The sequence below is a fragment of the Amblyraja radiata genome, chromosome 4 (assembly GCF_010909765.2).
Source record: "Amblyraja radiata isolate CabotCenter1 chromosome 4, sAmbRad1.1.pri, whole genome shotgun sequence".
Classification (NCBI taxonomy): Eukaryota; Metazoa; Chordata; class Chondrichthyes; order Rajiformes; family Rajidae; genus Amblyraja; species Amblyraja radiata.
In genome coordinates, this window is record NC_045959.1 from 31,400,890 (window position 1) to 31,417,760 (window position 16,871).

Genomic DNA, 16,871 nt, shown 5'->3' on the forward strand with positions numbered 1-16,871 from the left:
ATGCCAGAATCAAATATAGAGGTGCTTCTCTAAGGAGACCTAAACAGCAACCTCTGGTGACCTTGCCCGCCACCCAAGGTTTCCATGAGGTCACCGGAGGTTTTGGTCACTCTCCCTAACGGTCGAAGGTGGTTTCGGCGGTGGTCGAGGCTTCATCTAGGTTGCTGCTAGTTTTTCATCATGTTTAAAACCGGCCTCGACTAAAAATAGGTTGCTGTTTTAAAAATCGATAATTATTTAGTCGCAGGTCTAGTCAAAGCCGGTTTTCTTCATAGTCGAGGAAGGTTTTCAACATATGCGTGGGAGGTGGTAGGAGGTTGCAGGTCACCTCAACCTTTTTTTTGGGTGGCGGGCAAGGTCACCAGAGGTTGCTGTTTAGGTCTCCTAAGTGGGACAGGGGCTTTGACCATTTTCTCAATGTGTTCACTTTTAAAATGCTTTCACCTTTATCGTGAAGTTCCGCTCGCCCCATTACAGGAAGATGTGGAGGCTTTGTAGAGGGTGCACAGGAGGCTTCCCAGAAAACTGCTTGAATTACAGCTGCAGGGAGAGGTTGGATAGACTTGGATCATTTTAACTGGAATGTCAGAGGAAGAGGGGAAACGATAGAAGTATATACCTTTATGAGAGGCATAGATAGGGTAGACAGTCAGAACTTTTTTCCCAGGGTAGGAATGTCCATCACTAGAGGGCATGAGGTGAGAGGGGGAAAGTTAAATGGAGATATGCGTGGCAAGTTTTTTTACACAGAGTTCTGGTGGCCTGGAATGCACTGCCACGGGTGGTGGTGGTGACATACTATGGTGAGGTTTAGGAGGTTCTCAGATAGGTACGTGGAAGTGCAGGGAATAGAGGGATATGGATCATGGACAGGCAGATTAGATAAGGCATCATGTTTGGTACAAACATCGTGGACCGAAAAAGCAGGGCAGGTCATAGGAAGAGTGGAGGGGCAGGACAAAGCATAACAGTGAACATACACGAGTGGAGGGGGGTTGGGGGGAGTAGTTGATGGAAAGATGGTTGGATAAAGGTCACAGATGAACACGCACAAGGATGTGAGACAAAAGGATTAGAGAATTGAACAGTGGAGTAAACTTTACTTTCAAATTACAGAGTTGAACTCCTCTCCTCAGTCCGCCAAAACCTACCCGATCGCCCGTTTGCTAAACACTTTACCCCCTCCCATTCCCACACTGACCTTTCTGTCCTGGGCCTCCTCCATTTTCAGACTGAGGCCCAGCACATATTGGAGGAACAGCATCTCACATTTTGCTTGGGCAGCTTACACCCCAGCAGTATGAACATTGACTTCTCTAACTTCAAGTTAACCCGTGCTATCACTTTCTCTCCATCCCTCGCCCATCATAGTTCTCTGACCAGTCTGACTGACCCTTGATTAAATGTTATCTCTGTTTGCTTTGTTGTTAGCTTCTTCTCCCAGCTAACAATGAGCTATTCTACATTTACCTTGAGCTCTTTTGATGTCTTGTTTTCACACCTTATACTTCCATATCTCCGTGTGTCTCCCTCTCCCTCTGAAAAAGGGTCTCGATCGGAACCGTCACCCATTCCTTCTCTCCAGAAATGTTGCCTGTCCCGCTGAGTTTTTCCCAGCATTTTACGTCTATCTTTGGTGTAAACCAGCATCTGCAGTTCCTTCCTGCACATTAGAGGGTTATGAATTGTGTACTTTGAGGATTGTTGAGCTGCGAATTGTTTGGGAATATAGGTGGAGGGGGAAGAGGGGGAGTGGGGGGAGAGGGAGATGAAGGTACAAGGTCAGCTAGGGCTCAGGGGAGGGGGGGGGGGGAGGGGAGGAAGGATGGAAAGAAATGGGGGGGGGGGGTTATGGGGGAGAAAGGGGGGGGGGGGGGGGGTTTATGGAGGTTACCTAAAGTTGGGAAATTCAATGCAAGATACTCAAGCAAAATATCGAGCAGAGAACGAGTATGCAGCCATTTGCAAAGCTGAAGAATCAACTTTTAAACATTGGCAGGAAAATACAGCAAATGAATCTTTTTTATTACAGACATGAAATGTAAAGAAGCAGGTTTCTGATTGGCCAAGGAAGAGACCGATTAACCAAGAAAAGCAAAGGAAGGTATTTTTGAGAAAGTAACAAGCAGGATAGTCAGTGGATGTCGTTTACTTGGAATTTCAGAAGGCCTTTGATAAGGTGCCGCATGTGAGGCTGCTAAACAAGATAGGAGCCCATGTTATTAGAGGCACAGTAACGCAGCAGTAGATTTGCTGCCTCACAGTGCCAGAGACCAGGGTTCGATCCTGTCCACTGGTGCCGTCTGTACAGAGTTTGTACGTTCTCCCCGTGACTGTGTGTGCTTCCTCTGGGTGCACCGGTTTCCTCCCACGTTCCAAAGATGTGCCGGTTTTCAGATTAATTGGCTTCTGTAATTTGTCCCGGTGTAGGATAGAACTAGTGTACGGGCCATCGGTGGTTAGCGCAGACTCATTGGGCCAAAGCGGCTGTTCCCAAGCTGAATCTCTAAAAACTAGAAAAAAACTAAAGGCAAGGTACCAGTGTGGATAGAAGATTATCTGAGTGGCAGAAGGCAAAGAGTGGGAATACAAAAGGGGGCCTTGTCGGTTTGGCTGCCAGTATTTAGTGGTGTTCCGCCGGGGTCGGTGTTGGGTCTGCTAGTTTTCACGTTAAATGTTAATGATCTGGATGATGGCCTTGATGTCTTTGTGGCCAAGTTTGCTTCTTCTTCTTCTTCTTCTTTTCGTGTCCATCTTGTTACAAGTGTTGACCTCGCTGTCATCGTCCATCCTGAGAAGGACCCGAGCTTCCGGCGACAATCAGTGGAAGCCATCACTTGTCGCATTCGATGATGGCGGTAGCAGAATTAGCTCAGGATACTTCCAGTTTCCAGCCCCGCGACGTGGACGCTTCTGAGTTAGCAGCTGATACGAGGATAGGTAGAGGGGCAGATAATGTTGTGGAAACAGGGAGCCTGCAGAAGGACTCGGACAGGTTGGGAGAGTGGGCAAATGGAATTCATCGTAGCAAAGTGTTGATTCATACACTTTGTGAGAAAGAATAATGGTGTAGGCTATTTTGTAAATGGGGTGAGGATTCGGAAATCGGGCGTGCAAAGGGGCTTGGCAGTACTGGTTCAGGAACTGCGTGAAGGTTAGTGTGCAGGTTGAGTTGGGACAAGGAAGGCAAATGCAAAGCTTGTGTTCACCTTGAGGGGACTTGATTATAAAAGCAAGGATGTAATACTGAGCCTTTATTAGGTGCTGGGGAGGCCACATTTGGAATATTGTGAGCAGTTTTGGGCCCTAGAGTGTCCAGAGGAGCTTTATTAGAATGAAGCCGGGAATAAGTGGGTTAACATATGAGGAGTGTTGGATGGCTCTGGAAATGTACTCGCTGGATTAGAAGAGTGAGGGGGGATCTCATTGAATCCGATTGGATAATGAAAGGGCAGGATAGAATGGACGTGGAAAGGATACTTCCAGTAATGGGAGAGTCAAGAACCAGGGGGCACAGTCTCAGAATAAAAAGTCTTTAGAATGGAGATAAGGAGGAATTTCTTTAAATAGAGTGTGGTGATCTGTGGGATTCATTGCCACAGACAGCTGTGGAGCCGTCATTGGGTGTTTTTTAAGGTGGAGATTGATAGGTTCTTGATTAGAAAGGGCTTTAAAGGTTACATGGAGAAGGCGGGTGAATGGGGTTGAGAGAGACAAATAGATCAGCCATGATGGAATAGCGGAGTAGACAAGGTGCAAATTGTTTGGGAATGTTAGTGGACGGAGAGAGGAAGTGAGAAATAAGTGGATAAGGTGCCTCAACTTTAGGCGACCTCTACAAACCCCCCCTCTCCTTTCTCCCCCTCAAACCTAACCTCCATTTCTTTTCCCAACTATCTCTCCCCTCTGCTCCCCTCCACCTACATTCCTAAACAATTTGCATCTCATCAGTCCTCTAAGGTAGACAAAAATGCTGGAGAAAGCCAGCGGGTGAGGCAGCATCTATGGAGCGAAGGAAATAGGCAACATTTCGGGTCGAGACCCTTCTTCAGACTGATCTCATCAATCCTCTGATTGTCTCATCAATCCCCTAGCTAGTTTGCAACTCTCTAATCCTTTTGTTTCACACCTTGTGCGTGTTCATCTCTGGCCTTTGTCCAACTATCCGTCTATCAAGAAACTCCCTTGCATGCGATCACCTGTCATGCTTTGTCCTGCCCCCCCCCCCCCCCATCCCTCCCCACCATCCCTGCAGTCAGTATGAAGAAGGGCTCCGACCAGAAACATCACCTGTCCATGTTCTCCAGGGATGCTGCCGAACCCGCGGAGTTACTCCAGCACTTTGTGTTTTGCCTGGATGGTCAGTTTATTGGTACTCGATCCATTTGTTGAAGGTAGGATAGGGAATTATTCAGAAAATTAGCTGCATGAAACCAAATCGAGATCACACCACAGAGAGATCTGTTTAATGTGTGCATTATCATTACGACACTAACAATTTGGTGATCTGTTGAGAATTACTAATCTGAAATATTAGTTTAGTTTAGTTAGTATAGTTCAGATTATTATCACAGTGAAAAGCTTTTGTTGCGTGCTATCTAGTCAGCGGAAAAACAATATATGATTACAATCACAGTGTGTAGATACATGATCAGGGAATAACGTTTAGTGCAAGGTCCGATCAAAGATAGTCCGAGGGTCCTCAATGAGATAATATATATATATATTTTCAATACCTTCAGGTCCTGGCAAGATGATGTGGGTTGTGCAACTGTCGGAGGCAGTGCGATGGGTTGACAGAGTGCACGAATGTAGAAATAAGTGCAAGAGCAAAAACTTTGTCACCCACTCAACTTCCATTCTTTGAGTTGTTTTGAACCTGAAAAAGAACCAAACACAGCAGGCTTTGAGCTTCCTTCTGAGATAACTCTTGACTTTGAGTATAGTTCTGGGATGGTCCATTCAGATTCACACTCTCGCTCCATAGCCTTGTAGTTTCTGGCTTATTAAATGCTAAGGATAGACACAAAATGCTGGAGTAACTCAGCGGGACAGGCAGCATCTCTGGACAGAATTAAGGGGTGACGCTTCGGGATGAGACCCTTCTTCAGACTATCCTCAGACAATCTAGATACGATGTAATGTGATTAGGGTTCCTGATTTTCAGGTCATGAACACCAACATCACCTTGTTCTTTGGGTAAAAACATTTTCTCAACTCCCTCTAATTCTTCTTCACCTCCTTAAATCTCTGCCACCTATGCCACTGGAAATGGGAACCTATTGTTAACTTTATTGATGCTTTTCATGATTGTGAGCACCTTAATTACAATACAATACAATACCTTTTATTATCATTTGAACCTCACATGAGGTTCAAACGAAATTTGGTTTCTGCAGCCATACAAAAAAAGAACCAAGACACACACCAACACAATTCAATTCACATAAACATCCATCACAATGAGTCCTCCTCACTGTGATGGAAGGCAAAACTTAAACATATTTCTCCCCTGCACTCCCCTCTCCCCTCCATGTCAGAGTCAAAGACAGAGTCAAAGCCCCCGGCGGGCGATGTTAAATGTCCCGCAGCCATTAAAGCCACGCCGGGTGATGCAAGGCCACGCACCGGGTCTTGGTTTTGGAGCCCCGGAGGGCGCTCACAAAGTCCCGCGGCCATTCCAAGCCGCGCGGGGCGGTGATGCAGGCCCCGCTCCAGGTAATCTTCAACCCCGCAACTCGGGCGGGAGAAGTCGCCGTTGCGGAAGCCCCGAAAAGCGGTCTCCCACCAGGGACTCGCGGGCTCCCGATATTACTGTCCACAGACCTGCGGTAGGAGCTTCCGAATCTCCGGGTGTCGGGTCACAGCAGCGCTCCACCACAGCTACACCCGCTCCGGACTCGGCCAGCTCCGTGATGGTGAGTAGATCCGCAGCTCCGCGACTGGAGCCCCAGGTCATTCCTGTTGGAGGCCGCTCCACGTTGCAACCCCAACGACAACGGAGACCCGACAAAGAAAAGGTCGGGTCTCCCGTGCAGGGGAAATACCTTAAAGTTCCCCCACCCCACCCCACCCCCACACACATACCCCGACAAAAAAAACAATAAAAACTACATAGAACAAGACAGAAAACAATTTTAAAAAAGACAGACGGACTGCAGAGGCCGCTGCTGACAAGAGTCGTGCCGCCCACTAGACATTCATCCCGTAGAAAACAAACCAAATCTTGTCAGTTACTTCTCAAAAATATAATTCTTCAATCATGGTAAACCTTCTTTGTCACTCTCACGAGTGCTATCAAGTCCTTCAGTAGCAAAGTGAACAGAACAATAGATGATACTCTTGGCGTGGGCTAACTATAGTTTGATATAGTTGATATTAACCTATATACAGCGGCTGTGACCCGACCGGAGCTTCGGAGGCTTCGGCCGCAGTCCCTGTGGATGGTAAAATCGGGAGCTCGCAGGTCCCTGGTGGGAGAACTCCCGCAACGGCAACTTCGCCTGCCCCGAATCACAGGGTTTGAATTGGCCTGGCGCAGGGCCTTACATCGCCCGGCGCGGCTTAATCGGCTGCAGGACTTACCATCACCCGCTGGGGGCTTTAACATCAAGAGCCTTGATCGCCTTGACGCAGCAGTTTGACTGCCCGACCGCGGGAGAAGAACAGGGAAGAGATAAGACTTTTGCCTTCCATCGCAGTGAGGAGGTGTTTGGAGATTCACTGTGATGGATGTTTGTGTGAAACTGTGTTAATTGTGTGTTTTTTTTTTTTTTGCTGTTATGACTGCAGGGAACGAAATATGAATGATAATAAATAATAATGGATGGGATTTATATAGCGCCTTTCTAATACTCAAGGCGCTTTACATCGCATTCTAATTCTAATATGCATGATCTTATATATACCTACTTTATATTCCATACCCTGGCTAATAAAAGCAAGTATTTCAGGTGCCTTATTAACCTATCTGTCCTTCTACTGTCACAGATATAGAGATACCACGCAGACACAAGCCCTTCGGCCAACCAAGTTCGCTCCGACCAGCGATCCCCACTCTACGCACACTAGGGACTATTTTACATTTTACACCAAACCATTTAACTTACAAACCTGAAGGTAGACACAAAATGCTGGAGTAACTCAGTGGGATAGGCAGCATCTCTGGAGAGAAGGAATGGGTGACATTTCGGGTCGAGACCCTTCTTCAATAGCTCTGGATGTGGTTTGTCAGTTTAATTTACCATCCTTGAGCATGTTTGTCCCATGTAATTTTTCAGAGTTAAATATTTGGATAAGAGTGTTATTGCCTTTTTGCTGGCAGCACAGACGTACAGCCTGCATAGTATTGGTAAGAGGCAACAAACGTAAGGATTAAAAATATGCATTTTCATTTGTGTGGGTCAAAGTCTACACTCACACAGTGCAAAACAGAATCTTAAGTAACGTCAATAATAATGAGACAATGTTTTAAAATGCCATCTTAAATCATACTGAAAATGTGGTGTTGAGGATAGGGACCCACAGTCCCGTTTATATCAATGGTGGAAAGGGTCTGGAGCTTCAAATTCCTGGGCGTGCATATTTCCGAAGACCTTTCCTGGTCCCAGCACACTGATGCAATTATAAAGAAAGCACATCAGCCTCTCTACTTTCTGAGAAGGTTCCTGCGAGTTGGTATGTCGAGGAGGACTCTCTCGAACTTCTACCGGTGCACAGGAGAGAGCATGCTGACCGGTTACATCGTTGCCTGGTTCGGCAACTTGAGCGCCCAGGAGCGGAAAAGAATGCAGAAAGTTGTGACCACTCCCCAGCCCATCATCGGCTCTGACCTCCCCACCATCGAAGGGATCTATCGTAGTCGCTGCCTCAAAAAGGCTGCCAACATCATCAAGGGCCCACACCATCCTGGCCACGCACTCATCTCTCCGCTGCCATCGGGTAGAAGGTACAGGAGCCTGAAATCTGGTACATCCAGGTTCAGGAACAGCTACTTCCCCACAGCCATCAGCCAACAAACAGACTCTGAACTGTAACAGCTGTTTATTTACGTGTATATGTGTGGTCTATGCTATATAGACACAGTGAACTGCTCTGTATTTATGCTTACAATATTCCGTGGTGCTGCAGCAAGCAAGAATTTCATTGTCCTATCTGGGACACATGACAATAAACTCTTGACTTGACTTGACTTGAATCATCTTCAAAACGAGTGTTGTTTTCGAAGGTGAAGAGTCAAGTACTTTGTGTCTTGCCGCATCCAGACCAAGCCCATGGAGAAAGGTAGATCTCCTTTACACAGGGATGCTGGGGAACCAGGTTGGTTTTAAGGCAGTAATGTTGTGGTCGTCTTTGCTGATGATGCCCCTTTCATTCCAGATTTATTCAATTGACCTAATTTAACTTTTTAAAGTTGCCATGCAATTTGAACTTGTAATTTGAAATCATTATTCAAAGCAGCTGGGTTGTGTAATACCTGTTCCTATACCTCCTCCCTCGACCCTGTCCAAGGACCCCGACAGTCTTTTCAGGTGAGGCAGAGGTTCACATGCACTTCCACCAACCTCATCTGCTGTATCTGCTGTTCTTGGTGTGGACCTTTATATATTAGCGTGACCAAGCGCAGGCTCGGAGATCGTTTAGCTGAACACCACCGCTCAGTCCGTCTAGGCCTACATGATCTCCCGGTTGCCAAACACTTTAACTCCCCCTCCCATTCCCATACTGACCTTTCTATCTTGGGCCTCCTCCATTGTCAGAGTGAGGCCCAATGCAAATAACAGGAATGGCACCTCATATTTCGCTTGGGCAGCTTACACCCCAGCGGTATGAACATTGATTTCTTTAACATCAAGCAACCCTTGCTTTCCCTCCCTCTCTCTCTGTCCCTCCCCATTCTAGTTCTCTGACTAGCTCTATTGATCTCCTGATTAAATATTACTGATTGTATGCTGCAATGTCACTTTCCACTCAGCTAACAATGAACCATTCTATATTTCCTTATCATCATCTGCTTTGATCTGTCATTTTCGCACCTTACCTTTCTCTGTAGACTCTAGACTCCTTCTCCCCTGACTCTCAGTCTGAAGAAGGGTCTCGACCCGTTCCTTCTCTCCAGAGATGCTGCCTGTCCCGCTGAGTTACTCCAGCGTTTTGTGTCTGTCTTTGGGTTGACAGTCAGATTGGTGAACTACCACACCCCCAGTGGTCTGACGGCAGAAGCCAACAATATATTTTGTGTGATGCTTGTGCCGTCTCTTTGGGCATGTGTTGTAGTCATCTCCCGACGTCTCCCCAGATCTCATGATTAAATCTTCAGTCAAATGAGCAAAGAACTCATGATAACTTACAATATCCTGTCAGCAGTCATGACTCTATGTTTTTTTATGTATGTGCTTTGCTTTTGTATTTTTCGCAAAACGGCCTGTGAAAAAAAATCTCTTTTGAGAACAGCAGAGATTTATTTCTGCTTTTTATTTCAATTCACAATGTGGAAATTATAGAAGTTCCTGAGGGTAACATTTGCTATATAATGAATATCTGACTCCTGCTGCAAGCAACGCTATTGATATCTGAATGCACAAAGGAACATATTTGATATCAACAATATTTTCCGGCTGTTGAACATTTTAAGCCATAAATCATATTTTGAATATTCCTATCACATATGCCCTCCCTCTATTCATTATTGTAATTTTATCAGGCCCACAGCTTACATTGCATTCAGAAAGTATTCAGACCCCTTCACGTTTTCCACATTTTGTTACTTTACAGCCTTATTCTAAAATGGATTAAATTCTTTTTTTTTTAAATCATCAATCTACACACAATACCCCATAATAAAAAAACAAAAACAGCTGTTTAGACATTTTTGCAAAGTAATTAAATAGAAATAACTGAAATATCACATTTACATAAGTATTCAGACCCTTTACTCAGTATTTTGTTGAGGCACCTTTGGCAGCGATTACAGCCTCAAGTCTTCTTGGGTATGACGCTACAAGCTTGACGCACCTGTGTTTGGGTCATTTCTCCCATTCTCCTCTGCAGATCCTCTCAAGCTCTGTCAGGTGGATGGGGAGCGTCGATGCACGGCTATTTTCAGGTCCCTCCAGAGATGTTCGATCGGGTTCAAGTCCGGGCTCTGGCTGGGCCACTCAAGGACATTCACAGACATGTCATGAAGCCACTCCTGCATTGTCTTGGCTGTGTGTTTAGGGTCGTTGGCCTGTTGGAAGGTGAACCTCAGCCCCAGTCTGAGGTCCAGAACGCTCTGGAGCAGGTTTTCACCAAGGATCTCTCTGTACTTTGCTCCGTTCATCCTTCCCTCGATCCTGACTAGTCTCCCAGTTCCTGCCACTGAAAAACATCCCCACAGCATGATGCTGCCACCACTATGCTTCACCGTAGGTATGGTATTGGCCAGGTGATGAGCGGTGCCTGGTTTCCTCCAGACGTGATGCTTGGCATTCAGGCCAAAGAATTCAATCTTGGTTTTATCAGACCAGATAATCTTGTTTCTCATGGTCTGAGAGTCCTTTAGGTGCCTTTTGGCAAACTCCAAGAGGGCTGTCATGTGCCTTTTACTGAGGAGTGGCTTCCGTCTGGCTACTCTACCAAAAAGGCCTGATTGGTGGAGTGATGCAGATATAGTTGTCCTTCTGGAAAGTTCTCCCATCTCCACAGAGTAACTCTGGAGCTCTGTCAGAGTGACCATCGGGTTCTTGGTCACCTCCCTGACCAAGGCCCTTCTCCCCCGGTTGCTCAGCCGGGCAGCCAGCTCTAATGAAGAGTCCTGGTGGTTCCAAAGTTCTTCCATTTCAGAATGACAGAGGCCACCGTGCTCTTTGGGACCTGAAATGCTGCAGAAATTGTTTTATACCCGTCCCCAGATCTGTGTCTTGACACAATCCTGTCTCGGAGGTCTACGGACAATTCTTTCATCCTCATGGCTTGGGTTTTTGCTCTGACATGCACCGTCAACTGTGGGACCTTATATAGACAGGTGTGTGCCTTTCCAAATCATGTACAATCTATTTAATTTACCACTGGTGGACTCCACTCAAGTTGTAGAAACATCTCAAGGATAATCAATGGAACAGGATGAATCCAAGCTCATATTTGAGTGTCATAAGCAAAGGGTCTGAATACTTATGTAAATGTGATATTTCAGTTATTTATTTTTAATTACTTTGCAAAAAATTTTAAACATCTGTTTTAGCTTCTTCATTCTGGGGTATTGTGTGTAGATTGTTGATAAAAATAATGAATTTTATTTTAATCCATTTTAATTAAGCCATTTTAAAATAAGGCTGTAACGTAACAAAATGTGGAAAAAGTGAAGGGGTCTGAATACTTTCTGAATGCACTGTATGCCCTTCCTATATTCATTATTGTAATTTTTTGAAGGTCACAGATTCCTAGTTATGGAGGCTATCCAAATTCGTTCTGGAATGCAAGAACATGCATTTGGAGTGTCAACAATTTGGAATTTTTGAGGTAAGTATTGCAAAAGTTAGACAGACACAAAATGCTGGAGTAACTCAGCGGGACAGGCAACATCTCTGGAGAGAAGGAATGGATGACGTTTTGGGTCGAGCTCCTTCTTCAGACTGTGAGTCAGGGGAGAGGGTGTCTAGAGATATGGTAGGGTAATGTGTGAAAATGACAGATCTAAGCAGTGGCTGACAAGGGAATATAGAATGGTTCATTGTTAGCTGAGGGGAAGCTGACAACAAGGCATACAATAAGTATGATCTCGACCCGAAAAGTGGCCCATTCCTTCTCTTCAGAGAAGCTACCTGTCCCGCTGAGTTACTCCAGCATTTTGTGTCTAACTTTGGTGTAAACTAGCATCTGCAGTTCCTTCCTGCACACTGTTGAAATTTTGGACATGTGGTAGCGTGCGACCTGGGCTTGGCAATTCTACAGTTGTAAAATCTGCCTCATGTTTTTAAACATGAGAAATTGCACAAGAATTAGTTTTGGTTTAAGTGATTGTTTCAGTGTTGAATATGGAGACAGTAATTCATCGGCCACCTCAGACAGCACAAGGCTGGAATAGAAGAGACTCATTTTACTTCGGAGTCACATGAGTGACTACGTGAAGAACCCGTCCAGCACGCATGCACGACATGAGCGTTCACGCAGATGCAACAGCGACGAACGGGAGTACGGGCGCTCCCGCTACAAGCCTGAAAGAACGGACCGTTAGGTAAGTACTTACCCACAGGTTCGATTTTACAACTTTGCTCCTCTTTGTTGCTCCAGGGGAAACTGGAGAGAGCAAAGCAGAACAGAGGGAAGCGGCCCCCGTTCGACTCCAGGGAAGGAGCGTTCCGTCAGTGGAGGGGGGAGAGGCGGCACCTGGACCGTACACGCTGCAGTCCACAGTCAGGGTACTGAGCCGATGCCCAGTCCGCTAACAGCTGTCTGACCAACAGCAGCGGACTGGAGGGAAACTCAAAAACCGGCCGGTAATCCCTGCATACTCCCGACAAGGAGACTCGCCGCCCGAGAACCACAGAAATGCCGCCCGAATACGGCAGGCAGCCTCTAGAGCAAAGTCAGCAACCAAACCTCGGGCTGGAGACAGACACGGAAGATGGAACCGGCACATCAAACTACCGCCCGAGAGCAAGAAAGTGTCTGTTCTCCAAGCCTAGAGTAAGGTCATGGAGTAAAAAACTCCAGCGAGACTTGTCTCGGGAGCTGGGGCAAGCTCGCCAAGGAAGCATAACACTCCTGCTCCAGTGCACTACAGAACTGGCCATCTCCTTTATCGAGGGATCGATGGCGACCAGGGCTGGGCTGGTCAAGAAGAGGGGTCACTGGCTGAACAACATCGGGAGTATGCTTGAGGTACAGGATCAGGAAGAGCTGCTGGGTGTGGCCGCTACGTGGCTACACCATGAGCGAGATGGCCTTTTCAGTCTAAACTGACGGCCAGCTTACTAACTGTTTTTTCCAAAAAACCTCTCCAAGACAGGTAGTCATGAGGCGTCGGATTTTATCACGCCTCCCCAAAATTGCATTTACTCAAAGTGCCTACCATTATTGGGGCTATATTGAGCAGGGCATTTAAAAACCCAAATATCTTAAATTGCATTTGATACCCCTGACGTCGGCTATCATTTTTGCATGCTCATTCCAGAGGGGCAGAGTAGTATGGCAAAACACCTGACCCTACTGTTCAACACAGTATGCTCCGCAACTTCTCGAAGGAAGTCATAAAACCTGCCCTCAACCTAAAAAATTCACAGGATTGTGAGAACGCCGACCTCACAACCACAGATCCTGCTATCTGGCAAAGTTACCAAACCAAGCCTAAAAATTGGACGAAGTGTCCAAGATATTCGGCATCAAGAGGGCAGGGCCTGGAATGAGCAAACCACACAAAACCAGACAGCAGTACCTCCACGCGTCCACCAGTAGGCGTCTACTTAATGGTACTGGTGAAAGCTCGGGGCCCGCATGCCAGCCCCCGTAAGCCTTTTCAGGCCAGGGTCCAGAGCAGGCCCCATGGAAAATGCGCCACCCCCAACAACACCATCCCTACAGACAAGCAACCAGAAACCGAAGAAATGAACACACCACTAAACAACAGTGAAGACAGATAAGTATGGTTCCTACCATCACATAAAAGGTGAAGGGTTTGTACTAACAGGGGGGGGGGGGGGGGGGAATCACACCTGGGTTGGAAGCATGAAGATCTATCACACTTGGTAGTTATATACCAAAAATATTCAAGGATAAAAATTGAATTAAGAAACCTGCCACCAGTTCAGCATGCACCCCAAAGGGGTTTACCCTCCCACTAAAAAAGAACATGAGGGACTAGCTAACTGGAGAAGATATACAAAGGGGTCATAAAGAAGTCTAATATGAACCTTTGATACCAAAAAACCCAAAGATGGTGAATGTCGCACCATCATTGACTTAACCACTTGAGTATTTTCACCAGGTATACACACTTTATGGAAACTTGTAACTGCTAATCGTGGATTTCCTAGGATACTTTATGGTAGACATCGACTTAAAAGATGCATACTATTCAGTACCCATTCATAAAAGATTTTCGGAGATACCACAATATACCTGGATGGGGTAACTATGGCAGTATAAATTATTGACAATGGTTAATATGAGCCAAAACTGTTTCCAGATATTCAAACCAGCCCTGACACTATTAAGGAACATATCGTCATGGCATGTCTCTATGATATTAACGACAGACAAATCCATGGAAATAGCTAAATCAGCAGCATTAGCTACTAAAACTTATTTAGCCTGGGCTCTGTCATACAATCCAGATAAATCTACGTTGACACTATCCACAACTATTGACTATCTGGTATTCAATTAACTCTATCCACTCATCTATAACATTGCCATAAGGAGAGTCAGCGTATGGCACAACCTGTAACAATTAATGGTAACAATCAACCAACCATTCAACAAAGTTGCAAGAATAATTTGGGAATTAGCAGCATTACCAGCTACTTAACTTGAACCTTTCCATTAGAGCTAAGGTGCTAGTGTTTAAACAAAATAACCCATACCCAGAACATGGTGGTAAATGGACTAATCTGGAGTCGTCATCACTACAGACACTGGGCATAAAACCTAGTTGGAAATATTGAGTACGTTCTATGGGTAAAAGCATATTGTTCAGTAGTGCACCATTTTGCATGTTCGTTTATAAATTAACAACATCACAGTGGTGGCATATACCAAACCACTTGGGCGGAATAAAATCGATATCATGTGACAATTTATTTAACAATTGGTAACCGTATGTCGTCAAACATATTTGACCATCAGCAAACTTACCTACCAGGTGAGCTAAATACTGTAAACAGACATATTAAACCAAAATATTTGCTGAAAATACAAAGCAATATGGAACACCAGATATCGATTTCCCTGTATTTCAATTGAATCACCACGTACCGATGTATGTCGCATGAAACCAGATTCTGAGGCAGCGGCAATGGATACATTCCCGCTGAACTGGGGGGGGGAATCTAATCTCTATGTTCTCCCCTTTTCTACCTCATCAGTCAGGTACTACGGCCTCATCAGTCGGGTACTACGCAAAATACAGATGGACTCTGCTTCAGGTATTTTGATAGTACCCGACTAAACCCACAGTCATGGTTCCCAGTGGTCCTCGACATGGTCATTAAAACCCTAATGATTTTCCCAGTAGCCCAGACTTATCAACTCACCCAGTTTCAGGCATAAGCCACCCATGCCACGATAAATTAAACTACTGGGTTGCAGATTTGAAAAGACCACTGCTGGGCCTGGGTTGCAGAATTGGAAAGACAACTGCTGGGCCTGGATTGTCAGACAGCACTATCGACACGATGACAGCATCCCATCGCATATCCACAAGGGAACATACTTGGCGAACATCAAGAAGTGGGAAGATACTGTTCAAATACAGGAACTACATATTCAACTACAACAAAACCTGTACTGGAGTTCCTGGCAGGTCTTCATCACAATGAAGGACTCAGCTACTGCACCATCAATACAGCCAGAAGTGCTCTGTCAGCCTACTCAGGCACCAGGACAACAGGCGATAGGGTACCACCCACTGGTGATCAAATTCAGGAGAGGCATATTCAACTCTAATCCCCAGACCTAGGTACACCCAAATCTGGGATGTCAGTGTGGTTCTGACGTACCTTAGGGGATGGTCACCAGCCAGGTCCCTCACCCTGGAACAGCCTACCCTGAAGACGGTCATGCTGATGGCCTTGTCTCAGCACAAAGAGTCCAGTTCCTCCATCTACTACGATTGGACAATATGGTTATAACACCAGACCGTGTCACATTTACCATTCAGGGGCTGATCAAACAGAGCAGACCAGGAACATCAGGTCCAGCCATGGAATTCCGGGCACACCCACCTGAACCACAGTTATGTGTCATGATCCACTTATTGAATTACATCGACACAATAAGAAATCCCCGAGGGAGAGAAAAAGCCTTATGGGTCAGCCACAAGAAACCTCATGGTCGGGTGACGAGCCAAACTATCCCAAGTGGCTTAAGCAGGTACTGGGAGTTGCTGGAGTAAATACTAACGTGTATAAATCTTACTCCACCAGGGCAGCATCCACATCGGTGACTAAGAGGATGGACGTGCCTATGGACCACATCCTGGCTACAGCGGGATGGTATAGGGAGTATACGTTCCAAACTTTTATAACAAGCCGCTGGCAGAACCTGTATAGTTTGCAGAAATAGTATTAGAATCTGCAAATATATAATTTAAGCCCGGGGGAGCTTTTTGGTCTTGTTATTGTTAATAACACCATTATTGTTTTACAAACAAATTCATGGTTGATTACAATAACATACTTCCTCCCTCGAATGACTTCAGCAGCGAATGAAGTATGAACTGTTATACGGTTTGAAATCACAGAGCTTTAAAATCTTCACGTAGTCACTCACGTGACTCCGAAGTCAAATAGTAAGATTAAACGAGAACTTACCAGTTTGAAGTTTGATCTTTATTTTATGAGAAGTTACGATGAGGGATTACGTGCCCTCCGCTCCCACCCTCAATTATAGAGATCAACTGGTATTTTTAGTTCTCCTTTTCTTTACTATGTTTATTTCAATTATTGTTTCCTGTGATTCCACACCTCTGCTTTGAAGTATGTCGCGCATGCGTGCTGGACGGGTTCTTCACGTAATCCCTCATCGTAACTCCTCATAAAATACAGATCAAACTTCAAACTGGTAAGTTCTCGTTTAATCTTACTATTATGCATTACAGTAACAGAGAAAAAGTCCAAAGTCTGCAATGGAGTAGGTTGAAATATCATGACTGCACCCTAGCTTATGGGAGAACC

At 45.6% G+C, this 16,871-nt stretch overlaps 1 protein-coding gene across 1 annotated transcript in view; it reads right to left on the minus strand.

Annotated features, from left to right (window-relative positions):
• Positions 1 to 16,871, minus strand: part of colec10 (collectin subfamily member 10) — an 86,159-nt gene that overhangs the window by 63,182 nt on the left and 6,106 nt on the right. Inside the window, exon 2 of the mRNA XM_033019201.1 lies at positions 4,737 to 4,879. Within this exon, the coding sequence (XP_032875092.1) occupies positions 4,737 to 4,860 (124 nt within the window). The 5' untranslated portion in view covers positions 4,861 to 4,879. The remainder of the gene's footprint in view (positions 1 to 4,736; positions 4,880 to 16,871) is intronic.